A 27,840-nucleotide genomic window follows, 5' to 3' on the forward strand; every position below is an offset into this window, starting at 1 on the left:
TACTCAATGTGATCCATCTGTCCAACATCATTCCAATTAGGCCTTCTTTTTTCCTGTCACTTCTCCTGGAATGTTTTCGCCCCAGGCCTGGTTCCTCCAATTCTGACTCATACGAGGGTGGCGTGTACTGGACTGTAGTATGTCTCTTGCGCCCGAGTATCTCAGGAGAAGTTCCTCCTCTTCAGGTTAATATGTTATTGAAGCTGCTACATCAGCTGCATCCATCTTTGATTCTAAGGTCTCTCTGATACAAGATGGATGGGGGAGGGGGAGGGGTTAGAAATCTACTCCTGGTGAATTCATCCTGGCAAATCTCATAACTAGGCCTGGGGATGGGGTTAAGAGGGAGTGTGGGTTTTTTTTTTTGTGTGTGTGTATCTAGTGAATATGGGAATTAGCAGGCATGATTGTGGGTATCACAGAGACATGGCTGCAAGGAGATCAGGGTTGGGAACAAAATATCCAAGGATATATGTCTTATCGAAAGGACAGGACGATTTCAAGAAAGCCTTTGACAAGATGCAGCACAGGAGGCTGCCAAATAAGAGAAGAGTCCATGGTGTTAGAGGCAAGGTGCTGGTATGGATAGAGGATTAGCAGACTGCCAGAAGACAGAGAGTAAGGATAAAGGGGTTTTTTTCAGGATGACAGTCTGTGATTAGTGGAGTTCTGCTGGGTGAATTTTGGGACCACAATGACGAAGGAACTGAAGGCATTGCTGCCAAGTTTGCAAATGGCACAAAGATAGCTGGAGGGATAGGTAACGTTGAGGATACGGGAAGGCTGAAGAGGGACTTGAACAGGCTAGGAGAATGGGCAGAGAACTGGCAGATGGAAGACAGTGGGGGAAATTGTGAGGTTATGTACGTGGGTGGGAAGAATAGAGGTGCAAACTATTTGCTACACTAGGAAAGGCTTCAGAAATCTTATATTCAAAGGGACTTAGAAATCCTAATTCAGGATTCTCTTAAGGTTAACATGCAGATTCATTTGGAAGTTGGGATGGCAAATGCAATGTTAGCATTCATTTCAAGAGGGTTTGAATACTAGACCAGAGATGTACTGCTGAGGCTCTTTAAGTGTCAAAAAGGGTAGTGCTGGAAAAGCACAGCAGGTCAGACAGAGTCCGAGGAGCAGGAGAGTCGATGTTTCGGGCATAAGCCCTTCATCAGGAATGTGGACAGGCAGGGGTGTGAGAGATAAATAGAAGGGTGGGGGTGGGGGTGGGGAGAAGTTAGGTGGATGCAGGTGCGTGGGTAATTGTGATAGGTCGGTGGGGAGGGTGCAGCGGATAGGTGGGAAAGAGGATTGACAGCCAGACCCCACCCCTCCAACCGTAACAAGGACAGAACGCCCCTGCTGCTCACCTTCCACCCTACCAACCTTCGCATAAACAAAATCATCCGCCAACATTTCCGCCACCTCCAAACAGACCCCACCACCAGGGATATATTTCCCTCCCCACCCCTTGCCGCCTTCCGCAAAGACCGTTCCCTCCGTGACTACCTGGTCAGGTCCACGCCCCCCTACAACCCACCCTCCAATCCTGGCACTTTCACCTGCCACCGCAGGAACTGTAAAACCTGCGCCCACACCTCCTCCCTCACCTCTATCCAAGGCTCTAAAGGAGCCTTCCACATCCATCAAAGTTTTACTTGCACATCCACTAATATCATTTATTGTATCTGTTGCTCCCAATGCGGTCTCCTCTCCATTGGGGAGACTGGGCGCCTCCTAGCAGAGTGCTTTAGGGAACATCTCCGGGACACCCGCACCAATCAACCACACCGCCCCGTGGCCCAACATTTCAACTCCCCCTCCCACTCTGCCGAGGACATGGACGTCCTGGGCCTCCTTCACCACCAGACGCCTGGAGGAAGAATGCCTCATCTTCCGCTTCGGAACACTTCAACCCCAGGGCATCAATGTGGACTTCAACAGTTTCCTCATTTCCCCTTCCCCACCTCACCCTAGTTCTAAACTTCCAGCTCATCACTGTCCCCATGACTTGTCTGGACTTGTCCTACCTGCCTATCTTCTTTTCCACCTATCCACTCCACCCTCTCCTCCCTGACCTATCACCTTCATCCCCTCCCCCACTCACCCATTGTACTCTATGCTACTTTCTCCCCACCCCCACCCTCCTCTAGCTTATCTCTCCACGCTTCACGCTCACTGCCTTTATTCCTGATGAAGGGCTTTTGTCCGAAACATCGATTTCGAAGCTACTTAGATGCCGCCTGAACTGCTGTGCTCTTCCAGCACCACTAATCCAGAATCTGGTTTCCAGCATCTGCAGTCATTGTTTTTACCAAGAAGATGGACAGGTCTAGAGGGCGGTGTCAGGTTGGAGGGTTGAGGTGGGAGTTGGGAAGATGAAGAAACTGGTGAAGGGCTGTCTGGTTGAAGGGTCCAAGGTAGAAGATGAGGCATTCTTCCTCCAGTTATCGAGTGCCTTGGATTTGGTGGTGGAGGTGGCCCAGTACTTGCATGTCCTGGGGGGAAGGTGGGGGGGATGGAAATTGAAATGATCGGCCACAGGGCGGTGGGGTTGTTTGATGCGTGTCCCAGAGATGTTCCCTGACACATTCCTTGAGTTGGGATCCTGTCTTCCCGCTGTAGAGGAGGCCACATCGAGAGCAATGGACACAGTAGATGAGGTAGGTCAGTGAGGAAAATCTCTGCCAGATGCAGAAAGATCCCTTGGGGACTCTAAGGCTCTGGTTTGAGCCCCATATCTATGGAAGGATGTTCTGGCACTGGAGAGTATTCAGAGCAGATTTACAAGAATGATCCAGGGAATGAAGGGTTGGCATATGAGGGGCAGTTGAGGATTCTGTATTTATACTTGATGGAATTTAGAAAGATGAGGGAGATCTCATGGAAACTTACAGGATACTGAGAGGCCGGGATAGAGTCGACATGGAGAAGATGTTTCCAGTAGTAGGAGAGATGAGGACCCAAGGGGAGAGCCTGAGAGGGAAGGAATGACCTGTTAAAACTGAGATGAGGGAGAATTTCTTCAGCCAGCGCAGTGGGTGGGGGGGTTAATTTTTGTAACTCAATGCTACAGAAAGCTGTAGAGGCCAAACTGTTCAGAGTAATTAAGACAGGATACATTGGTTCTTGATTGGTAAGGGAATCCAGGGTAACAGGAAGAAGACAGGAGAATGGGTGTGAGAAACGTATCAGCCATAATCAAATGGTGGAGCAGATTCAATTGGCTGAATGGCCTAATTCTGTTCCGATATCTTAGGGACTTACAGAAGGAAAGTCAAGAGCGCTCCAAGTCGGGATGTTATGTGACTTTCAGAAAACCTTGCAGGTGGTGGAGCTCCCATGCATTTGCTTTCCTTGTCCATCTAGACAGTAGAGGTCACGGGATTGGAAGATGCTTTGAAAAGAACATTGCTGAAGTACCACAGTGCACTTTTTAGATAGCACACATGATGGGGTGGAGCCAATCAAATAGACTGGTTGAATGAAAGTTCTTCTCATTTGAGAATTGTTATTGAATCTCCTGCTTTGGGAATGTAGACAAATCACATCAACCATGATCTGTTCAAAGGTAGGAACAGGCTAAGGGCTGCATGGTCTACTCCCGCTCCTTGTTTGTATGTTTGTCCCTCCCAGCACAAACCTCACAATTCAGGGCACCAGGAACTGTTTGGTTCAGGTTTAAGCAAGCAGCTAGAAAGGCTTTAGATCAAGTCCAAAACTATTAACCTTTCTATTTAAAAAAGGTGCCAGAGGTTGGTTAATGTTGGAGACGTTTATATTTATTATCAATCCCTAGATTCTTTTAAGAAGTTTGAAGCGATGTTTTTGAGCCACTGCAAATGCTTAAGGTATATGTTTTGCCACAGTGCTGTTAGGTAAGGAGTTTTTGGATTTTAACCCAGAGATGTATGTTCAGCTCAGGATGATGCATAACTTGAAGGGAAGGAGAGAGCTGATGGTGCACGTATGGTCATGAAGCCCTTCTCCATTTAAGTAGTGGAGGCTGCAGATTTGGGAGGTGCTATATTAAAACAACTTACTGACGTGCTTCTTATCAATGGTGAGGAATTATTCTACCAATGTTGTCATTGGTAATTGCGTCTGTGACAGTTAAATTAACGAAATTAGGTTAAGTAAGTTATCCTCTTGTGTTGGTTCCCTTCCCACCTGCGATAAATTACCAGCTGGTATCTACGTTCTTCGAGATACGGAGAGCTTAGTCAGTGGTGGAGAAACCAAGGCTTTTGATGAGGAAGATTGAAGAGACCAACCCGAAAAATGTTTTATACCCTTAGTGTTGAGCATGGAGGACAATATAGGATAATCAGCAAGTTGTTTCCTTATCTTTATTTGAGTTGAATCAAGGTAGCTGACTTACAATAAGCTCTGTACATAGAAACATAGGTCATGAATAGGCAATGTTTACATATTTAACCTGCATGCTCAGTAGGAAACACAAAGTGAATATGTGGGACGAGTTACACTTGTTTCAGTAAACTTGACTAGAATCATAGAGTCAGAGAAAGGTACAGCACAGAAAAAGACCCTTCAGCCCAACTCATCCATGCCAACAAAGCTCCCTTAACTGAACTAGTACCATTTGCCTATCGAAGAACCTGTCTAAATGTCTTTTAAATGTTGTAATTTTACCCACCTCTACTAATTCCATATATGCATTACAACTATTATATAGTTTATACCGATGGTTTGTTTAGATTTTATGAAATGTATGCAACAGTGTGTATTTTATTTCTTTGTTCTTCCATGGGATGTAGGCATTACTGGCAATGTCAGCATTTGTTTACCCTTTCCTACCTTAAAGGTAGGAAATCAAATGGGTTCATACAGAAATGAACAATAGTTTCATGGCTGCCATTACTTCAGATTTATTCATTGCTAACTGCATTAACTATTTATTAAATTAACATTTTAATCAATTGACAGCTGCTGTGGTGGAATTTGAATTTATGTTCCAAGACTATTGTCTTGTGTCTCTGAGTTATAGTCCAATGAGTTTACCATGATGCCACCATCTCCCCACATATATGATGCGCATATTTTGCCCCATTCTAATGTCTGGAAATTCCTTTCTTTGTACTGATCTCCCAGGTATCCAATAGGTTAAGTCAGGAAGCTATCTGTGTATTCGCATCTGCCTTTTCAAAACCATAATAAGCAGCCAAACTGCAATGTGTTCATCTACTACATGACTACTACACTATTTAATCATGGGTTTATTTCCTCTAAGTATTACAGTTGTTCTGCATTGACCAACATCGCATCCAATCCACAGCATCATCCAAGTATGCTTCAAATAGGTGATGGCATTCTCTTCAACATGTTACAGGGTCTTATGTCGTCCACTGTGGTAAAGGTGAGATTTCTGAGCAATTCATTCTTACGATTGCTACATTATGAAATGAAATTATTATAATTTATGTCAAACCAATGACAAAATGGAGGAGGTAGGGAAGTTATCTGGGAATGTTCTAATGTTTTAGCATTGGGTAGAATTCCAATAGTTTATAAATCTGTGTAAATTGTTTGGGCTATATTCACATAAACAAATGGCTTCAGATAAAACACAAAATCAAATGAGTAAGGGTTTTGTTTTTAACCCTATCTTTCCTAATTTACCCATTTCTTCTAACAAATGGGCTGGGATTTCCTGAGATTGGCAATCTGATGCAGATTACCACTCCACATGTTCTTTCTCTAGGATGTTGCCTGGTATGGAAGGGAGGTCTTACGAGGAAAGGTTGAGGGAACTGAGGCTGTTTTCATTGGAGAGAAGAAGGTGGAGAGGTGGCTTAATCGAGACGTATAAGATAATTAGAGGGTTAGTTAGAGTGGACAGTGAGAGCCTTTTTCCTCATATGCTGAAGGCTGACACGAGGGGACATTCCTTCACTCAAAGAGTAGTAGGGTGTGGAACAGCCTGCCTGCAACTGTAGTAGACTGACCGATGTTAAGGGCATTTAAATGGACATTGGACATACATATGGATAATCATTTTCACAGGTTGGTGCAACATCCAATGGCTGAAGGGCCTGTACTGCGCTGTAATGTTCTATGTTCTCTACATGTCTGAGAGGAGACTCCAATTCAGAAATGCAGAGGCATACTTCCATTCAGAATGTTCTGCCGTAGTACTAAACTGTTGGGCGAAGATCTTTTCTCAGCAGTCAGCTGCCATTTAAAGAATTTACAGAATCACAGACCCTTTAGCAAACTAAAGGGTCAAACTAGTCAATAGTAAGGTAAGTGTGAGATTAGGCTGTCGGCTAAGTAGGGTGCTAGGATTGTCATGGATAGTGTGCTAGATGGGTAGGATGCCAAGTCACTAGGAGGTAGGTGAAGTAATTTCACAGAGGCCGGTATCCTGTCACAAGTCAACGTTTATTTTCACATGGAGATTCCTTGACACTGATCCAGCTCCCTTATAGCCAGTTCTCAGAGTGAACAGTTTATATCTGTAGCTAGGGCTCCCTGATTGGACCAGATTAACAGCCCCAGTCAAGGAACTCCCATTCTATGAGGTCCACCTGGCTGACCTCCTTACAATCACTACAGTAGGGTTCCAGTGAGAGAGGGTGCCATGTGAGTAGGCTACCAGGGTTTAATCTGCCAGGTGAGATAGGGTGCCATTTGGGTCAGGGGTATTGTGCCAGGTAGGGAGCTAAATAATGATTTAGGACCTAGTGAGGGGCAGGTGAAGGCAGGTTCTTGGTTTGGGGGCAGGGGGATTTAAATCCGGAAAGAGGGACGAGGCCTTCAGGTCCTGGTAGGCCGCTGTGGCAGAGGCAGATGAAGTCTGCTCTCTCAAAAAATATTTGACTTTTTAGTATCACAGCAGATTCCAATCATATCCTCACCCAGCAGCATCAAGTATTCCTCCCCATGTTGACTATGAAATACTAGCACCGACAGCTTATCAATTGGATGATGCCCATTCTGCTGCTAGCAGTAATCACCTGGGAATAGGACTCCCACTCTCCCTCCACATTGGACCAAATAGACTTGTTATAAGGTTGCAACCTTTTCTGGTCACCACCAGACTGATTTGTAAGCATGAATGATTTTTTACATTCCAAGATTATATAGATCTGTCCTGACATATCAGAGGTGTTCACCCTGAAATTTAAAATGAGTTTCCTACAAGTGGCAAACACAATGTAAAGATGGCGCCATTCAGAACATCCTTCAATTTTACATTATAACATCAGACCCAGTCTACATTATAAATTTGCCTTTGGAGGTGGAACTTATAATATTTTCTAGCTGCATTTAATGCTTTTCAAAAATATAAAAACACTCAATAAAATTACAGAACTATTCCACTTGTTGTAAAGTTCATTAATTTCACTCTTCTTGATCAGATTTCTTTATTTTCAATAGGTTTGCTGTCAAGCATGCTACTGCCTCCGGAACTTATTCCGAAATGGTAAGAGGAGAGCAACTTAATTTTGTCACCATGTTCAGGAGATAAATGACTTTGGGATGTGTGATAATCTTTTACACATTTTGATATAAAAATTGTGGTGCACGTATGCTTTATTCTTAATTTCTACACAGAAGGGCAGGTTGTAAGAAACGTCTATCAAACCATATATGAATCGTTCAATGCATAAGACTTGAATTGATTCCTAATTAATTACTCTTTTCAGGTTGAACAAATTGTTTTGCTTCCTGGTTTAGTTCCATGAATTTGGGCTATGGTTTTGAACTTGGAGGACAAAACAATTCATATCCCAAATAATTTCATACACAATGCTGCTGTTCAGTACAGAAACACTGAGATAAAATTTCTCTGGTGTAACTTCAACTCCTACTCTCTCCCTGCTCCCCACTACTTCTCTCTTCCTTAGCTTTGAGTTTTGCAAAAGCTAATGGAATTTCTTTCAGAAGTGAAAACCTGTGAAAAAACTAGTTGAGACATTTGAGGAATTGAAAATTTGCGTGTCAATATTAGAAGTCAAAATCATGATAAAAATGAGTACATCTCATGTTCATAGACCATATTTGGAATCTGTATTCTTTACAGAACTGGATACTTAAAAGCTGCTTTTAATGTATGAATGCAATTTGCCTTTTATATTACAGTGAGGGAGGTTCTGGGGCTGGCTGCACTGACCTCCTGAAAGTGCTGACAACTCTTGCATAAGGTTCACTAAACACGGCCACAGGAAATATCCAGTGGGCAGTTAAAGAAAAAGGATTTCCAGAAACCATACATTAGAAATCTGACAATTACTGTGTTTGAGTTAAATCACTGCAAAAAAATGTCATTTTCACTCCATACTGCAGCAAGTAGGCTTTACTACATCTACAGATGGGTTAGGACTTGGTTCACTCAGTAGCAAAAGTTAATATTCACTATTGTAGGAAAGGCATCAAGAAGATTATAGAGCGTAAAAATAAGGCAGCAACTCCACTTGCACTAAGATACTGACAATAAAATAAACGTAAAAATGTGTTGCTGGAAAGGTGCAGCAGCTCAGGCAGCATCAAAGGAACAGGAGATTCGACGTTTCGGGCATAAGCCCTTCTGCCCGAAATGTCGATTCTCCTGTTCCTTTGATGCTGCCTGACCTGCTGCACTTTTCCAGCAACACATTTTTAAGCTTTGATCTCCAGCATCTGCAGTCCTCACTTTCTCCTAGTAAAATAAACTTTTCGAGTATGCCAATAAATCAGTTCATTATTTACCAAGCAGTCACTAAGATTCCATTTTCTCACTTTCCACTGCACGTGCCTCTATATTCAGAAGATTATCCTCCACTATTTCCACTACCAAACACATCTTGCACTCCCTACCCGTGCCTGCATTACAGAAAGACTGGTCTGTGACACGTTGACCCTTCTGAAACACCCCAATACTGTGTCCCCTTCCCATGGCACCTCCCTATGCAGTCATAGGAGCTGGACACCCACCATTTCAACTTCTCTCTCTTCACCTTCTAAGGCCTCAAACTGTCCTTCCATGTGAAGCAGCAATTTCCTTCTACTTCTTTCTATTTATTGTACTGTTTTTGTTGCTCATGGTGAGGTCTCCTCTTGCAGACTGGATGAACCACTTTGTGGAACATCCTGCTCAGTTCGCAAGCTTGGAAGCACATAACCACAGAAGCGTTCCAGCAGGAAAAATGAGGCCATTCAGCCTATTGTGACTGTATCAAATGGAACGGAAATGCAACATCTCATTCTAATTCCACCCTCCAGCACCTGGCCCATCGTCTTGCATGTTACAGGCTTTCAGATACAGATCTGGATTGAAGATTTCTGCTTTTACCTCAAACTGCACAGTGAACTCTAGGCACCTATCAAATTCTGGGTGAAAAGGTTTCTCCTCATCTTTCTACCAATCACTTGCATCTATGTCCCCTATGCTCTCCACTAGGTTAAGCAGGTTTTTCTAGCCTATTCTATCTAAGTCTCTCATAGTTTTGTACCATGACTAAATCACCACCTTCTTCTAAGGAAAACAACCCTGGCCTAATCCAGTCTTTCCACATAACTGCAATTTTCAAACCCTGGCAAAGTTCTTGTAAATCCCCTCTGTATTCTTTCAGAACAATGATTCTAGCTGTAGCATAATCAGCATGTTATACAGTTCCATCATTACATCCAATAAAGCAAAGCATTGTATGTACTCTTATGGGCGGCACGGTGGCACAGTGGTTAGCACTGCTGCCTCACAGCGCCAGAGACCCGGGTTCAATTCCCGCCTCAGGCGACTGACTGTGTGGAGTTTGCACATTCTCCCCGTGTCTGCGTGGGTTTCCTCCGGGTGCTCCGGTTTCCTCCCACAGTCCAAAGATGTGCAGGTCAGGTGAATTGGCCATACTAAATTGCCCGCAGTGTTAGGTAAGGGGTAAATGTAGGGGTATGGGTGGGTTGCGCTTCGGCGGGGCGGTATGGACTTGTTGGGCCGAAGGGCCTGTTTCCACACTGTAAGTAATCTAATCTAATCTAATCAATGTATCTACTTGTCTTAGCCCATTCAAAGATCTGTGGATGTGCATTCTAAGACCTCTTTCTTCCCCTATCCTTCGCAGTATCTTTCCATTTATTGAGTATTTCCTAGTTTTGTTTGCCCTCCTCAAATAAATTACCCCATATTTCCCCAGCTGCTTGATATTTTAATTTACCACTTTATTTTGATACTTAATGTTTCTGTCCTTGACCTGCTGCAATATTTCACTGAAGCTTGAGGAACTATATCTTTCATTAATCAGGCACTTTACAGATTTCTGTAACTGTTTCAGTTCAACAGTTTCAGACCACTAACACTGGCCCCCATTTTGATTTTCTTTGGTGCCATGTACTGATTTAAATCTTGATCGTCCTGTTATTGCTTTATGAGAAGTCATTATTGTGGGACTTACACTCACTCGGGACCCAATGATTTGTCTCTTTACTCCAAATACAACTCCATTTGCTTTTGTTTCATGATCAAAAGATCCTCAAGAAACCGGCTAAGAAGTGGGCCATTCAACCCATCGAACATGTTCCACCATTTGATGAGATCTGGCCAGAGATTGTCCAACAAAGGGGTAGATGTGATCTATATGGATTTCAGTAAGGCATTCGACAAGGTTCTTCATGGGAGGTTGGTTAGCAAGGTTAAATCTCAGACTACAGGGAGAACTAGCTATTTGGATACAGAACTGGCTCAAAGGTAGAAGACAGAGGGTGGTGGTGGAGGGTAGTTTTTCAGACTGGAGGTTTGTGACCCGTGGAGTGCCACAAGGATCAGTGCTGGCTCCTCTATGTTTTGTCATTAACATAAATGATTTGAATGCGAGCATAAGAGGTACAGTTAGTAAGTTTGCAGATGATACCAAAATTGGAGGTGTAGTGGACAGCAAAAAGGGTTACCTCAGATTACAACAGGATCTTGACCAGATGGGCCAATGGGCAGAGAAGTGGCAGATGGAGTTTAATTCAGGTAATTGCGAGGTGCTGCATTTTGGGATAGCAGGACATATACACTTAATGGTAAGGTCCTAGGAAGTGTTGCTGAACAAAGAGACCTTGGATTGCAGGTTCATAGCTCCTTGAAAGTGAAGTCGCAGGTAGATAGAATAGTGAAGAAGACGTTTGGTATGCTTTTGTTAATTGGTCAGAGTATTGAGTACAGGAGTTGGGAGGTCATATTGTGGCTGTACAGGACATTGGTTAGGCCATTGTTGGAATATTGCATGCAATTCTGGTCTCCTTCCTATCGGAAAAAGTTGTGAAACTTGAAAGAAAAGATTTACAAGGATGTTGCCAGGGTTGGAGGATTTGAGCTATAGGGAGAGGCTGAACAGTTTGGGGCTATTTTCCCTGGAACGTCAGAGGCTGAGGGGTGACCTTATAGAGGTTTGCAAAATTATGAGGGGCATGAATAGGCTAAATAGGCAAAGTATTTTCCCTGGGGCCGGGGAGTCCAGAACTAGAGGCCATAGGTTTAGGGTGAGAGGGGAAAGATATAAGAGAGACCTAAGCGGCAACTTTTTCACACAGAGGGTAGTACGTGTATGGAATGAGCTGCCAGAGGAAGTGGTGGAGGCTGGTACAATTGCAACATTTAAGATACATTTGGATGGGTATATGAATAGGGAGGGATTGGAGGGATATGGGCCGGGTGCTGGTAGGTGTGACTAGATTGGATTGGGATATCTGGTCGGCATGGACGGATTGGACTGAAGGGTCTGTTTCCATGCTGTACATCCCTATGACTCGATGATCCTATATGGGGACCATAGCTGTATTGCAGCTGTGGTGTGATTAGTGCCTTTTATTGAATTTGCAAGGCCTCCCTATTTTTATACTCCAATCCCTTTGAAATAAAGTCCAGTATTCCATTACCTACTGAAGTGAATGCTAGCCTTTTGTGATTCATGGTTCCCCATGGTTTTCGGGAAGAAAGAAATGGCATAGGAGTTAAACAGATATTTTGCAACATTCTTTGCAGCAGATAATGTAGAAACGGGTAAGGAATTAAATATCATCACCATAGCTAAAAAAGTGGTATGAGACAAACTAATGGTGCTCAAGGCAGATAAGTCCACTGACCCCCCACCCTCTAAACTGCATCCTAGGAACCTAAAGGAGATAACTACAGAAGAGGTGGATTCATTGGTTGTAATTTTCCAAAAAATGTTGGATTCTGGAGAAGTACCAGAAGATTGGAAAATGTAGTTTCCATCTGGTATTCAAAAAGGGAGGGAGGCAAAAAGCAGATATCCACAAGCCAATTAGTCTAACAGCTACAGTTAGAAAATTATTGGAATTAGTTATTAAGGAAGTAATAACAGAACATTTAAAACATCACAACCTAATCAAGCAGAATCAGCATGGATTCATGAAAGGAATGTCACGTTTGACTAATTTATTAGAGTTTATTTGAGGAAGTCTCAACCAGAGAGAATAAAGGGGAACCAGTAGTTGTGTTGTATTTGGACTTTCATTAGGCGTTCAACAAGATAACTCACAAAAGATTAAGTCATTAGATAAGAGAACTCGTTGTTGGAGGTAGTATGTTAACATGGAGAAAGAATTGGTTCATTGGGAGGAAATAGCAAGTCGAGATAAGGGGTTCTTTTTCAGGTTGGCAACCTGTGATCAGTAGGAATCAGTGCTGGGATCACAACTCTTTACAATATATATTAATGAAACATAAATAGAAATTGCTGGGAAAACTTGGCAGGTCTGGCAGCATCTGTGGAGAGAAAGCAGAGTTAATGTTTTGGGTCCAGTGATTCTTCTTCAGAACGTTTTTTATTTGTTTTTGTGTACAATATACATAATAATGACTTGGAGAAAGGAAATTAATCTACAGTATCCAAATTTTTAGATGATACAAAAGTAGGCAGAAAGGCAGGTTGAGAGAGGGATACAAACATTTACAGAGAGATATTGATAAGCTAAGTAAATGGGCAAAAACTTGACAAATAGAGTAAAATATAAAGTTGTTCATTTTAGAACAGTGAAGCGAACAGCATATTATCTAACTGGAGAAAAATCATAGATTGCAACACAAAGCTAGCACACACATGCAGTAGGTAATCAGGATTGTTCGTTCTTATTTCAAAGGGCTTGAGGTATAAGAGTGGGGGAGTCTTGCTGTAACTGAGCAAGGTGCTCGTGAGACCACATCTGGAGAACTCTGAATAGTTTTGGTTCCCTTATTTAGGGAGAGCTATCATTTCATTGGAGGCAGTTCACTAGGATAATCCCTCATATGGAGGGGTTGTATATGAGCCAAAGCTAAACAGGTTGATGCTGTACTCACTGGAGTGTAGAAGAATGAGATGTGATCTTATTGAAATACATTGGACTCTTAAGGGGCTTGACAAAGTAAATGCTGAGGGGATATTTCCCCTCAGGGGAGAGTCTAGGACCAGAAAGTATAGTCTCAGAATAATGGGGTGTCAGTTCAAGACTGAGATGAGGTGGAATTTCTTCTCTGAGGGTTGAGAGTCTTTGAAACTCCTTGTCACGGAGAGCTGTGCATGCAGAGACCTTGTGTATACTTCAGGCTGAGATGGGATAGATTCTTTATCAGTGGGCAGACCAAGGATTACAGGGAGAGGGCAGGAAGGTGGATATGATGAGTTTCAGATCAGCAATGAAGCTATTGAATGGCAGAGCAGGCTTGAGGAGCCGGATGGGCTACTCCTATTCCTATCTCTTATGGATTAGGAATCCCAAATCTCTCTGTGCTGCAGATTTCTGCAGATATTCCCCATTTAATTAACATTCAGTTAATTAGCCAAAGTGCCTAATCTCACATTTTCCTACATTATATTTCATCTGCTAAGTGTTTTGCCCTCTCATTCCTCTGTACACTCCCATGTCATCTTCCCTACTTATGTTCCTGTCTAGTTTTGCGCAATTCGCAAATTTACTGATAGCACATTTATCTTTCTCATCCAAGTCATTAGTATATATTATAAATAATTGTGGTTCCAATACTGACCCCTGTAGCGCTCCAATGGTTACATTTTACCATTCTGAAAATGTCCTCTTTATCCTGACTCTCTAACTTCTATTAATTAGCCCAATCTTCTATCCACCTTAAAAACCCATGGTATTGAGGGTAGTATAATATGTTATTAAGTAACCTGATTTGCAGTCAAGGAGTTATTGCCTTCTGCAAATCCAATCATAAATGTGTCTACTGGTTCCTCTTTATTTACTCTGCCTGTTATGTTCTTTACAGAACTGTAATAAACGTAATAAAAACCAAAAATACTGTGGATGCTGGAAATCGGAAACAAAAACAGAAATTGTAGGAAAAGCTCAGCAGATCTGGCAGCATCTGTGGAGGGAAATTAGAGTTAAATGTTTCAGGTTGAACATTCACTGAAAGGGTCACTGGACCTGAAACATTGATTCTGATATCTGTCCACAGATGCAGCCAGACATGCTCAGCTTTCCCAGCAGTTTCTGGTTTTGTTTCAAAACCAGCTTGTCAGGAATGATTTCCTCTTCATGAAGCCATGCTGACTCTGCTTGATTATAACATATGGTTCTAAATGCTCTGTTATTACATCCTTTGTAATAGACTAACATTTTCCCAATGTCAAAAATTACGCAAATTTGTTTATGTTTATTTATTATTTTTTCCTTCCTTTTTTGAGTAGCTGTGTTACATTGGTAGTTTTCCAGACTTTCCCAGAATTTAAGGATTCCAAGAACATTACCACCCAGTGTATTCATTATTTCAACAGCTACTTCCTTTAAAATTCTGATGTAACCCATCAGGTCAGCCTTTCGCCCTATTAGTTTCCCTAGCACTTCTTCTCCAATGATAATTATTGTATCTATTTCCTTCTCCCTCCCCCTTTAGACCTTTGATTATGTAGTATTTTTGGAATGGAATCTGATGCAACTTTGTTCAACTCTTCTGCCATTTCCTGGCTCGTCTTATTAGATCCCTGGGTTCAATAATAGGACATTCTGTTGTACTGAACATTGGTGGAATCAGGCCCACTCTATATCAGCTTCCTCTTGAAATAATCTGCTCATCCCTGGTATCAGCTGAATGAACTTCCTCTGAGTTGTTTCTAATGCATTTACATCCTTCCTGAGAAAAGATCAAAACTGTGTGTGGTACTCCAGATATAGGCCTCAATAGGAACATATTAAGCCATTCAGCCCATTGAGCCTGCCTAGCCATTTAATACAATCATTACTAATTGAACAGTTCAATGCCTTTTGCCCTCTATCCCCATAACCCTGTATGCAAATTATAATCAGAAATTTCAAATTTAAACATCCTTAAAGTCTGAGCCTCCACAGCATTCTCTAGTAGAGATTTCCACAATTTCACAACCCTCTGAGTAAAAATATTTCTATTCATCTCAGACTTAAGTGGCATCCACCTAATTTTTTAATTCTCTGCTATTTGTGGACTTCCCAACTAGGGACCAACATCGTCTGCATCTACCCTATCCAATCCAATTAGTATTTTGTAAATGAGATCACCTCTCATTATTTGACACTTGAGAAAATGCAGGCCAAGTTTGCCCAGACCCTCTTTATAGGTGAGTCCCACTATCCCAGGACCAGGTCTGGTGAACATTTAGTTGCACTTCCTCAATGGTAATAATATCTTTCCTGAGATAAGGAGACTAAAATTGCACTCAGTACTCCAACCGCAGTCAACCAAAACTTCTACACAATTGAAACAACATGTTACTACTCCTGTACTCAAAAATGCTCCTGCAATAAATGGTAACATTCCACTAACTTTCCTAATAGCTTGCTGCATCTGAATGTTCGACTTCGGTGACTCGTTGATAATGATGCCTGTCCACCATCTGCAAGGCAAGGCACAAGTCAGGAGTGTGATGGAATAGTCCCCACTTGCATGGATGGAAAGCCCCAGCAACACTCTAGAAACTTTATACTATTCAGGATAATGCACCCTACTTGATTGTCACCACAAGCAGAAACATTCAGTCACTTCACCACTGACACTATATAGCTGCATTATGTACTATCTACAAGATGCATTTGCAGAAATTCAGCTAAGATCCTTAGACAGCATCTTTCAAACACATGACTATTTATACCTGGAAGGCCAAGGGCAGTAGATACATAGGAACACCACCACCAGCAAATTCCCTTCCAAGGCACTCACCCTCTTGACTTGGAAATATATTGTCATTGCTGATTGCTTAATGGTCTTCAGGAGCATTTAAACTAATTCAGCAGGGATATGGGAACATAAATTGTAACTCCAGGGTACAGGAGGTTGAGAGTAGTGAGATTATAAATAAGGTTTCAAGGTTGCAAGAGTTTACCAGCAGGCAGGAAGTTGGTTTAAAGCGTGTTTACTTCAGTACTAGGAGCACTAAGTGGGTGAACTTACAGCATGGGTTGGTACCTGGGATTTCAATGTTGTGGCCATTTTGGAGACATGAATAGAGCGGAGAAGGAATGGCTTTGCAGGTTTTGATGTTTCAGTAAGGGGAGGGAAAGTAGTAAAAGAGGGGGAGGTGTGGCATTGTTAGTATTACAGTGGCAGAAAGGACCTTTGATGAGGACTGGTCCACTGAGGAGGTATGGGCTGAGGTAGAAACAGGAAAGGAGAGGTCACACTGTTGGGAGTTTTCTATAGGCCTCTGAAAAGTTCCAATGATGTAGAGGAAAGGATTGCAAGGATGATTCTGGATAGGAGCAAAAGTAACAGGGTAGTTGTTATGGAGGACTTGACTTTTCCAAATATTGACTGGAAATACTATAGTTTGAATACTTTAGATTGGTCAGTTTTTGACCAATGTGTGCAGGATGGCTTCCTGACACAGTATGTGGATTGATCAATAAGAGATGAGGCCACGTGGAATTTGGTACTGGGTAACGAACCAGGTCAGGTGATAGATTTGGAGGTGGGTGTGCACTTTGGTGATAGTGATCGCAATTTGTTATGTTAACTTTAGCAGTGGAAAGGAATTGGTATATACCACCGGGCAAGAGTTATAGCTGGGGAAAAGGCAATTATTTTATGATTAGGTAAGATTTAGGATGCAGAAGATGGGGAAGGAAATTACAGGGATTGGGCATAGTTGAAATGTGGAGCTTGTTCAAGAAATAGCTACTGCGGGTCCTTGATAAGTATGCACCTGTCAGGCAGGGAGAAAATGGTCGAGAGAGGGAACTGTGGTTTACTGAAGAAGTTGAAGCTTTTGTCAAGAGGAAGAAGGAAGCTTTTGTAAAGATGAGAAGTGAAGGCTCAGTTAGGGTGCTTGACAGTTACAAGTTAGCCAGGAAAGACCTAAAGAGAGAGCTAAGAAGAGTCAGGAGGGAACATGAGAAGTTCTTGGCAGGTAGAATCAAGGAATACCCTAAAGCTTTCTATAGGTATATCAGGAATAAAAGAATGACTAGAGGAAAAATTAGGGCCAGTCAAGGACAGTTATGGGAAGTTGTGCGTGGAGTCCGAGTAGATGGGAGAAGCGCTAAATGAATATTTTTCGTTAGTATTCACACTGGAAAAAGATAATGTGGTCGAGGAGAATACTGAAATACGGGCTATTAGACTAGATGGAATTGAGATTCATAAGGAGGAGTGTTAACAATTCTGGAAAGTGTGACAATATGTAAATCCCCTGGGCCAGATGGGGTTTATACCAGGATTCTCTGGGAAGCTAGGGAGGAGATTGCAGAACCTTTGGCTTGGATCTTTATGTCATCATTGTTTACAGGAATAGTGCCAGAAGACAGGAGGATAGCAAATATTGTTCCCTTGCTCAAGGACGGGAGTAGGGACAACCCTGTAGTTATAGACTAGTGAGCCTTACTTCGGTTGTGGGTAAAGTGTCAGAAAGGATTATAAGAGATGGGATTTATAATAATCTAGAAAGGTAAAATTTGATTAGGGATAGTCAACACAGATGTATGAAAGGTAGGTTGTGCCTCTCAAACTTTATTGAGTTCTTGGAGAAGGTGACCAAACAGGTGGATGAGGGTAAAGCGGTTAATGTGGTGTATATGGATTTCATTAAAGCATTTGATGAAATTCCCCTTAGTGGGTTATTGCAGAAAATACGGAGGCATGGGATTGAGGGTGATTTAGCAGCTTGGATCAGAAATTGGCTAGCTGAAAGAAGACAGAGTGGTGGTTGATGGGAAATGTTCATTCTGGGGTCCTGCCTCACCAACTTTAAGGGCATTTAAATGGACATTGGATAGATATATGGATGAAAATAGAATAGTGTAGGTTAGATGGGCTTCTGACTGGTTCAAAGGTCAGTGCAACATCGAGGGCTGAAGGGCCAGTACTGCGCAGTAATGTTCTATGTTCTACCTCATCCTACAGTGTGACTACTCCAACATCTGGTTTCTTCATTGTTTCTCAATTCTACTCAAAATGATTTTACAACATGATTTCCAAAATTAAGGGCCTCTACCTTTTCCAAACTTCCTGTCCTTCCCAAATATCATAAACCATTGAATATTCATTTTGTCGTCATGTCTGTGTAATGGCTATCAGCTCTTACAAATTTATTGTTTTTTTATGTCAACTTATCTGTTTTGTTCCAAATGCATTCAAACGTATAGCTAGTCGTTCTTTGTTTTTACTATTTTTGTGATCTCTATTATTGAATACTTTGCTTGGTACACTCTGAGCAGAATGTGATTCAAAATTACAAAGATCAGCAAGGTGGCCTTTGTGTGGAGCCACAGAAAATGGGGGAGATACTAAACGAGTATTTTGCATCAGTATTTACTGTGGAAAAGGATATGGAAGATATAGACAATAGGGAAACAGATGGTGACACCTTACAAAATTTCCATATTACAGAGGAGGAAGTGCTGGATGTCTTGAAACACAAAGGTGGATAAGTCCCCAGGACCTGATCAGGTGTACCCAGAACTCTGTGGAAAGCTAGAGAAGTGATTGCTGGGCCTCTTGCTGAGATATTTGTATCATCGATAGTCACAGGTGAGGTGCTGAAAGACTGGAGGTTGGCAAATGTGGTGCCACTGTTTAAGAAGGGTAGTAAGGACAAGCCAGGGAACTACAGACCAGTGAGTTTTTGAAGTAACAAAGAGGATTGATGAGTGCAGAGCAGTAGATGTGATCTATATGGACTTCAGTAAGGCGTTCGACAAGGTTCCCCATGGGACACTGGTGAGCAAGGTTAGATCTCACGGAATACAGGGAGAACTAGCCATTTAGATACAGAACTGGCTCAAAGGTTGAAGACAGAGGGTGGTGGTGGAGGGTTGTTTTTCAGACTGGAGTCCTGTGACCAATGGAGTGCCACAAGGATCGGTGCTGGGTCCTCTACTTTTTGTCATTTACATAAATGATTTGGATGCGAGCATAAGAGGTACAGTTAGTAAGTTTGCAGATGACACCAAAATTGGAGGTGTAGTGGACAGCGAAAAGGGTTACCTCAGATTACAACAGGATCTTGACCAGACGGGCCAATGGACTGAGAAATAGCAGATGGAGTTTAATTCCGATAAATGCGAGGTGCTGTATTTTGGGAAAGCAAATCTTAGCAGGATATATACACTTAATGGTAAGGTACTAGGGAGTGTTGCTGAACAAAGAGACCTTGGAGTGCAGATTCATAGCTCCTTGAAAATGGAGTCGCAGGTAGATAGGATAGTGAAGAAGGCGTTTGGTATGCTTTCCTTTATTGGTCAGAGTATTGAGTACAGGAGTTGGGAGGTCATGTTGCAGCTGTACAGGACATTGGTTAGGCCACTGTTGGAGGATTGCATGCAATTCTGGTCTCCTTCCTATCGGAAAGATGTTGTGAAAAATGAAAGGGTTCAGAAGGGATTTACAAGGATGTTGCCAGGGTTGGAGGATTTGAGCTACAGGGAGAGGCTAAACAGGCTGGTGCTGTTTTCCCTGGAGCGTTGGAGGCTGAGGGGTGACCTTGTAGATGTTTACAAAATTATGAGGGGCATGGATAGGATAAATAGACAAAGTCTTTTCCCTGGGGTGGAGAGTCCAAAACTAGAGGGCATAGGTTTGGAGTGAGAGGAGAAGGATATAAAAGAGACCTAAGGGGTAACTTTTTCACACAGAGGTGTGGTACGTGTATGGAATGAGCTGCCAGAGGAAGTCGTGGAGACTGGTACATTTGTAACATTTAAGAGGCATTTGGATGGGTTTATGAATAGGAAGGGTTTGGAGGGATATGGGCGGGGTGATGGCAGGTGGGTTGGGATATCTGGTTGGCATGGATGGATTGGACTGAAGGGTCTGTTTCTATGCTGTACATCTCTATGACTCTATGATCATTGCTTCTCTTCTTGCTACCTTGTTTTCATGCCTTTTTTTTGCATTTAATTTATGGAAACTTAACAAACCTGATCCCATGCCTCTGCTATTTTTTTAATGTCAGAACACTGGTGTCAGTCTACATTACAGCATTCTCAGCACAGAATTAAAGTCTTCATAGGAAGCAGTCCAAATTCAGTCCTCGCTTTCAATGAGTTTATATCTTGTTGAGTAGCTCTGGCTTGAGAAGAAATGTTATGAATTGTTTTTCACAATGTGCTGGTGATATTTTTCTTCATTACAGCAGACATTCAAGATGACATTGTGGTCATGAACTACTTGCCTCAGTTACATGAATTGTTGAAGTTCTCCAATAAACTTGTGAATGAAGCAGCTCTTTCTGTTCTCAGCATTCTAACAGAGAATCATTCCAACACGGTAGGAGATATTTGATGCTTTCAAAATCTAGGCAAATTATTTGCATGGTTTAGGACTTCAGTGTGAACAAAAGTAAAACATTTGCACTAGCCTTACTGTGGTGTCCAGAAGCACATGATAAACATTGCTATCAGTCTAGTAAGCATTACTTATTGGGTTTGACTGCAACATTACTGGTTAACCAGAAACAATAAAAAATGAAATCTGCTTGGAGACCCGTTCCCACTATTGTTGGTTGGTAATTGTTCTTCCATCTTTGCCTAAAAGCAGTGTGCTATTTCAGCAGAAAAGGTTCCAATTAGAATCAAGTGGGATTGGTCTGATTCAAGACCTCAGAGTGCAGCTTGAGATCATTCACATTTAAGGACTACTTGCAAAATTGCCTAAAGTGTTTACAAATAGAGGCAATGAATGTAACACTGACACTTTTCTAAACTTGGGGTTCAGAAATGTAAGTGAGCCTAGCAAAAGAAGCTAATTCTGCATCTAGCTGTGTTATTTTGGGGATTTGGAAGTGCATAACATCACTGCTGGCTGGAAAAATGTTCTGTATCTTCCTTGCATTATGCCTTGGTAAGCATGAAAGAAGTATTCCACCTATCATCATCTATAATCAGGGAAGGAGCATACAAGTGTTGGAAAGATTTGAGCTGACTCAAGAGAGTCAATATGGTGTTGTAAAGGGTAAATCAACCTAATAAAAGTTTTTGAAGAAGTGACTAAAGTAGCAGTCAATGCATTATCTGTGAATATAGTATTGGTAGATACCAGAAGAAACAAATAGGTAAAGCTAAATCTCATGGAATTGAAGACAAATAATTGACTTGGTTTGGTGATTGATTTAGAGGCAGAAGACAGATTAGGGTTAATGGGTATGTCTTCTGTCTGTCTCTCTCGCTCTCTTTATATGTAAAAGATAAAAATTAGTCACAAAGTAAGTGGTGTACAGCAGAGCAGGATAAAATGACAGCACAGTGATAATAGCACTTGACAAATAATCCATAGTTGATGTAGTCTGCATAAACTTCAGTAAGGCTTTTGACAAGGTCTGACATGGCAGAATAGTTAAAATGCTAAGAACCCATGGGATCTAGTGCAATTTGGCAAAATGGATCCAAATTTGGTTTAGATGAAGATAGCCGAGGTGGTGGTCAAACAGTATTTTTGTGACTGGAAGTCTATATCCAGTGGCCCAATTCTAGAAATGTTAGTATTATATACATTTTGTTGTGTGAGTTCCTCATGATAGTGTGCTAGGCCCAACCATCTTCAGCTGCTTCATCAGTGACCTTCCCTCTATCATAATATCAGAAGTGGGAATGTTTGCTAATTGTTCAGCACCTTCCTGTCTCCTCAGATTCTGAAGCTGACTATGTCAGTGTACAAATACACTTGAATACCCTTGAGACTTGGGCCAATAAATGGCAAGTAATATTCACACTGCACAAGTGCCAGGTATTGACAATCTCCAATAAGAGAGAATCTAACCAGCTCCACTTGACTTCAGTGGCATTACCATCACTGAATGCCCTATTATTAACATCTTGGGGTTACTATTAACTTGAATGGGGATAGCCAAGTAAACGTTGTGGCTACAAGAACAGGTTAGAGGTTAGGAATTCTGCAGTCAGTAACTCACATCCTGAGTCTCTAATGCCTGTCCATCATCGACAAGACACAAGTCAAATGTGATGGAATGCTGTCTTGAAGAGCACAAGCCCAGCACCATTTAAAACATTCTACACCATCCGTGGCAAAGCTAATATCTTGGTTAGCACCCTGTTCACTGGCTTAACATTCACTCACTCCACCATAGACACACAGTGACAGCAGTGTGTACAATCACAAGATGAACTGCAGGAACTCATCAAGCCTCCATTGATAGCATCGTACAACCTGCAAACTCAACCACCAAAACAGACAGGGGCAGCAGATGTATCAGAATGCCATTACAAGCCAGTTCCCCACCATCCCTGAGGTAGAACTATATCACCATTCCTTTACTTTCACAAGCTCAATCTTTGAGCTCACTAACAGCACATAGAGTCATAGAGATGTACGGCATGGAAACAGACCCTTCGGTCCAACTCGTCCAGATATCCCAACCTAATCTGGTCCCACTTGCCAGCACCTGACCCATATGCCTCCAAACCCTTCCTATTCATATACCCATCCAGATGCCTTTCAAATGTTGTACATGGATCCACTTCACATAGACTGTGAATGTTTAAGGTGGCAGCTCATTGTCACTTTCTCACAGGCAATTGCCTGCGCAACAAATGTTGAACTAGCCTTTGGTGTCCACAACCTCAACAACACAAATGAATAAAAGTACAAAGTGCAGGGGTAGGGGCTGCAGAATCTTACATGTAAGTCATGTCAGGTTTGATTGGGGCAGGCGACGTTTCTTGCTGTATCTTCCCAAAGTCACTGAGTTAATTGGCATTTCAGCCCTTACAATGAATATCATGCTCTATTTCTGTTCCATCTTATCACACGCTGTTCCCATATCAATCCATCACTCCCTGGAGATCCTAGAATTGACTGGCATTCCTGGAACCGTCACCATATTTAAAAGGCTGTTGTGCACCTGGGCACGCATCTTCAGTTGGACCAGCCCTGCATGGTTTCTGACATTTGACCTGGACAAGGTGAAAAGGGAGAAATTGTCACCGTACTTTGTGGGCAGGATCCTGGACTGAGGTGGTACATAAGCCTTCCTCTTCCCCCAGGACCAGCACTGCAGTCCAGAACACCAGGCCATGCCAGCCTGGTCCAAGGTTGCCACCTGGTCTCAGTTTCTGGAGGAATGTCCCGCATTGTAGGAAGATGTCAGTATTCTTCTCCATTCCACCATCTTCTTCCTGATACTTCACACTCACTCTGTCAACTGGCTCTACCTTTTTCTTGTCCAAGAGCAGTGGGAGACAGAGCAGACGTGACATTGGGGACCAGGAGATTGCTTGGAAGGTAAGGACTTGGTATATATTTGGGCAGTGGCTAAACCTGAGATACTGCACGTATAGTATTTCCCTCCAGCCCCCCACCCCCCATCTAAACAGAAGAAAAGGACTCTGTAAGATAAGATTATTTTTATTTTATATATTTAAGTGCATTGTTTGGTATTAGTTAGTTAAAATCTAAGGCTTACAACGGCAGGGCCCCTCAGACCTGTGGCTGACGTTCCTGACTCTTAGACTTGCAAGAAGTGTGTCCAGCTGAAGCTCTTGTTTCACCACATGACAGCTGTGGAACTGCAGATGGACTCACTGTGGAGCATCTGCGATGCTGAGGAGGTCGTGGATAGCACGTTTAGTGAATTGGTCACACCGCAGATTAGAATTACTGAGAGAGAAGTGAATGGGTGACCAAAAGGCAGAGAGAGTAGGAAGGCAGTGCAGGTATCCCCTGCGGTCATCTTTCTCCAAAACCGGTATACCGTTCTGAATACTGTTGGAAGAGATGGCTCACCAGAGGAGGGCAGCAGTTATCAGGATCATGGCACCGTGGAGGGCTCTACTGTTCAGAAGAGCGGGAAAAAGACTGATAGGGTCATAGTCATAGGGGATTCTATTGGAAGGGGAGTAGATAGGCGGTTCTGTGGCCGAAAATGAGACTCCCTGATGGTATGTTGCCTCCCAGGTGCTCAGGTCAGGGATGTCACCGATTGGCTGCAGAGCATTCTGAAAGGGAAGGGTGAACAGCCAGTTGTCGTGGTGCATATAGGCACCAACGATATAAGTAAAAAATGAGATGAGGTCCTGAAAGCAGAATTCAGGGAGCTAGGAGTGAAGTTAAAGAGGGGGACCTCAAAGGTAGTGATCTCAGAATTGCTACCAGTGCCAAGTACTAGCCAGGGTAGAAATGAAAGAATAGGCAGGATGAACACATGGCTTGAGGGATGTTTAGGAGGGAGGGGTTCAGATTTCTGGGATGTTGGGACGGGTTCTGGGGAAGGTCTGACTATTACAATTTGGATGGTCTACACCTGAAGCAGACTGAAACTAATGTCCTTGGGGGAGTTTTTGCTACTGCTGTTGGGGAAGTTTTAAAATAGTGTGGCAGGGGGCTGGGAACCAGAAGAGACTATAAGACAGTGAGGAGGAAACTAGAGACTATAAGGAACAGGATCATGAAGTTAACATTACCAAGGGGAAGAGTAGGCAGAGAGCAGATGAATGCAAAGGAACTGGTGGTCTGAAGTGCACATGCTTTAATGCAAGTATATAGTGGGTAAGGCAGACCAGCTTAGGGTTTGGATTGGTGCCTGGGAGTATGACATTATTGCGATCACAGAGACTTGGTTGAAGGAAGGGCATAATTGACAACTAAATGTTCCAGGATATAGATGCTTCAGACAGGACCGGGAAGGAAGTAAAAGTTTGGGGGGGGGAGGAGTTGCATTGCTGGTCAGGAATGATATCACGACTGTGCTAAAGGAGGACACTATGGAGGGCTAGTGCAGTGAGTCATTATGGGTAGAGCTGAGAAAGAAGAAGGGTGCAGTTACATGGTTGGGGCTGGACTACAGGCTTCCCAATAGTGAGTATGAGGTAGAAGAACAAATAGGTAAACAGATTATGGGAAGATGTAAAGGCAACAGAGTGGTGGTGGTGGTGATGGGAGATTTTAATTTTCTCAACATTGACTAAGATACACTTAGTGTCAGAGGTCTGGATGAGGCAGAATTTGTAAGGAACATCCAGGAAAGTTTTCTAGACCAGTATGTCAATGGTCTAACTAGGGAAGGGCCCATATTGTACTTGGTGTTGGGGAATGAGTCAGGCCAGGTGGTAGAGGTTGAGTGAGGGATTTCTTTGGGAATAGTGACCACAATTCTGTAAGTTTTTGAATACTTGTGGACAAAGATGAGAGTGGTCCTTAGAGAAGTCTACTAAACTGGGCCAAGGCCAATTATATCAAAGTTCAGCAGGAGCTGGAAAATGTGGATTGGGAGCAGCTATTTGAAGGGAAGTCCACATTTGATGTGTGGGAGACTTTCAAAGATAGTGCAGGATAGGCATGTCCCTTTGAAAACAAGGGATAGGAAGAGCAAGATTTGTGAACTGTGGATGACAGGAGAAATTTCAAGAGGAAAAGGGAAGCATATATAAGGTCAAGGCAGCTAAGAACAGAGCGGGCCTTGGAGGAATATCAGGAGAGTAGGACCAATCTTAAACGAGGAATCAAGCGGACTAAAAGGGGTCATGAAATAACTTTAGTGAGCAGAATTAAGGAGAATCCCAAGGCCTTTATTCATATAGAAGAAGCAAGAGGGTAACTAGAGAAAGGGTTGGTCCACTAAAGGATAAGGAAGGAAGGTTGTGTGCCGAACCTGAGAAAATGGGTGAGATTCTCAATGATTACTTTGCATCAGTGTTCACTGAGGAGAGGGACATTATGAATGTCAAGATTAGAGATAGAAGTTTGTTTACTCTGGATCATGTTGACATAAGGAGGGAGGATGTATTGGGTAGCCCAAAGGATATCAAGGTGGATAAATCCCCAGGACTGGATGGGATCTATCCCAGGTGACTGAGAGAGGCAAGAGAGGAAAGAGCTGGGGCCCTGACAGATACCTTTGTGGCATCCATAAACACAGGTGAAGTGCCAGAGGACCGGAGAGTTGCTAATGTTGTCCCCCTGTACAAGAAGGGCAGTAGGGATATCCCAGGTAACTACAGACCAGTGAGCCTGACGTCATTGGTGGGAAAGTTGCTGGAGAAGGTACTGAGGGATAGGATCTATTTATATTTGGAAGAGAATGGGCTTATCAGTGATAGGCAACATGGTTTTGTGCGGGGGAGATTGTGCCTTACTAACTTAATAGAGTTCTTTGAGTAAATGACCAAGTTGATAGATGAAGGAAGGGCTGTAGATGTCATACACATGGACTTTAGTAAGGTGTTTGAAAAAGTTCCCCATGGTAGACTAATGGAGAAAGTGAAGTCACATGGTGTGCAGGATGTTCTAACTAAATGGATAAAGAGCTTGTAGAGCAACAGGTGACAGAGAGTAGTAGTTAAAGGGAGTTTTTTGAAATGGAGAAAGGTAACCAGTGGTGTTCCACAGGGATCAGTGCTGGGGCCGCTGTTGTTTGTAATATACGTAAATGATCTGGAAGAGGTCATTGTTGGTATGATCAGTAAATTTGCAGATGACACGAAGATTGGTGGAGTAGCAGAAAGCATAGGGGGCTGTCAAAGAATACAGGAGTTGATAGACTGGAGAGTTGGTCGGAGAGGTGGGAAGTCTAATTCTCGGGCGAACTATACCTTAAACAGAAGAGCCTTGGAAAAAGTTGATGAGTAGAAAAATCTGGAAGTTCAGGTCCATTGTACCCTGAAGGTGGCTGTACAGGTGATACCACAGACATATGGTATTGCTTACCTTCATCAGACAGTGTATTGAGTATAAGAGCTGACAGGTCATGTTAAAATTGAACAAGCCGCATTTAGAGTACTCTACAGTTCTGGTTGCCACATTACCAAAAGGATGTGGACATTTTGGAGAGGGTGCAGAGAATGTTTACGAGGATCTTGGAAGGTGCTAGCTATGGAGAGAGGTTGAGTAAGTTAGGATTGTTTTTTTTTAGGAAAAAAAGGGAGATTGAGGGGGGAACCTGATTGAGGTCTACAAAATCTTGAAGGGTGGATAGAGATAAGCTTTTTCCAAGGATGAGAAATTCAATAACGAGAGGTCACGCATTCAGGGTGACATGAGAAAAGTTTAAGGGGGATACACGCGGAAAGTACTTTACACAGAGAGTGGTAGGTGCCTGGAATGCATTGCCACCAGAGGCAGTAGAGGCAGGCATGGTAGATTCATTTAAGGTGCGTCTGGACAGATGCATGAGTAGGTGGGGAGCAGAGGGAAACAGATGCTTAGGAATTGGGCGATAGGTTTAGACAGTGGATTTGGATCAGCATAGGCTTGGAGGGCCGAAGGGTCTGTTCCTGGGCTGTAAATTTTCTTTGTTCTTTGTTCCAAAAAGGGTCATATGCGACCACTCTCTTGAATGACAACACCTTCCCTTCTCGCAGTTGCCCATCCCAACCTGTGACCTCAGTGATCCTATGCATGCCCTCACTGCAGCATACTCACGCATTTGGGTGCACCAACAGTAATACCTGTGCCTCCCCCACTTCCATTTCTCAATA

At 42.7% G+C, this 27,840-nt stretch overlaps 1 protein-coding gene across 2 annotated transcripts in view; it reads left to right on the forward strand.

Annotated features, from left to right (window-relative positions):
• LOC140459793 (uncharacterized) overlaps positions 1-27,840 on the forward strand; it is a 70,686-nt gene that overhangs the window by 20,819 nt on the left and 22,027 nt on the right. The window contains exons 8-10 of one of the 2 annotated variants that reach the window (XM_072554318.1): positions 5,249-5,374; positions 7,399-7,444; positions 20,547-20,680. In XM_072554318.1, the coding sequence (XP_072410419.1) occupies positions 5,249-5,374; positions 7,399-7,444; positions 20,547-20,680 (306 nt within the window). The remainder of the gene's footprint in view (positions 1-5,248; positions 5,375-7,398; positions 7,445-20,546; positions 20,681-27,840) is intronic. The other variant, XM_072554324.1, reaches the window with a different exon arrangement.

This window comes from Chiloscyllium punctatum, chromosome 3, assembly GCF_047496795.1.
Source record: "Chiloscyllium punctatum isolate Juve2018m chromosome 3, sChiPun1.3, whole genome shotgun sequence".
Taxonomy (NCBI): domain Eukaryota; kingdom Metazoa; phylum Chordata; class Chondrichthyes; order Orectolobiformes; family Hemiscylliidae; genus Chiloscyllium; species Chiloscyllium punctatum.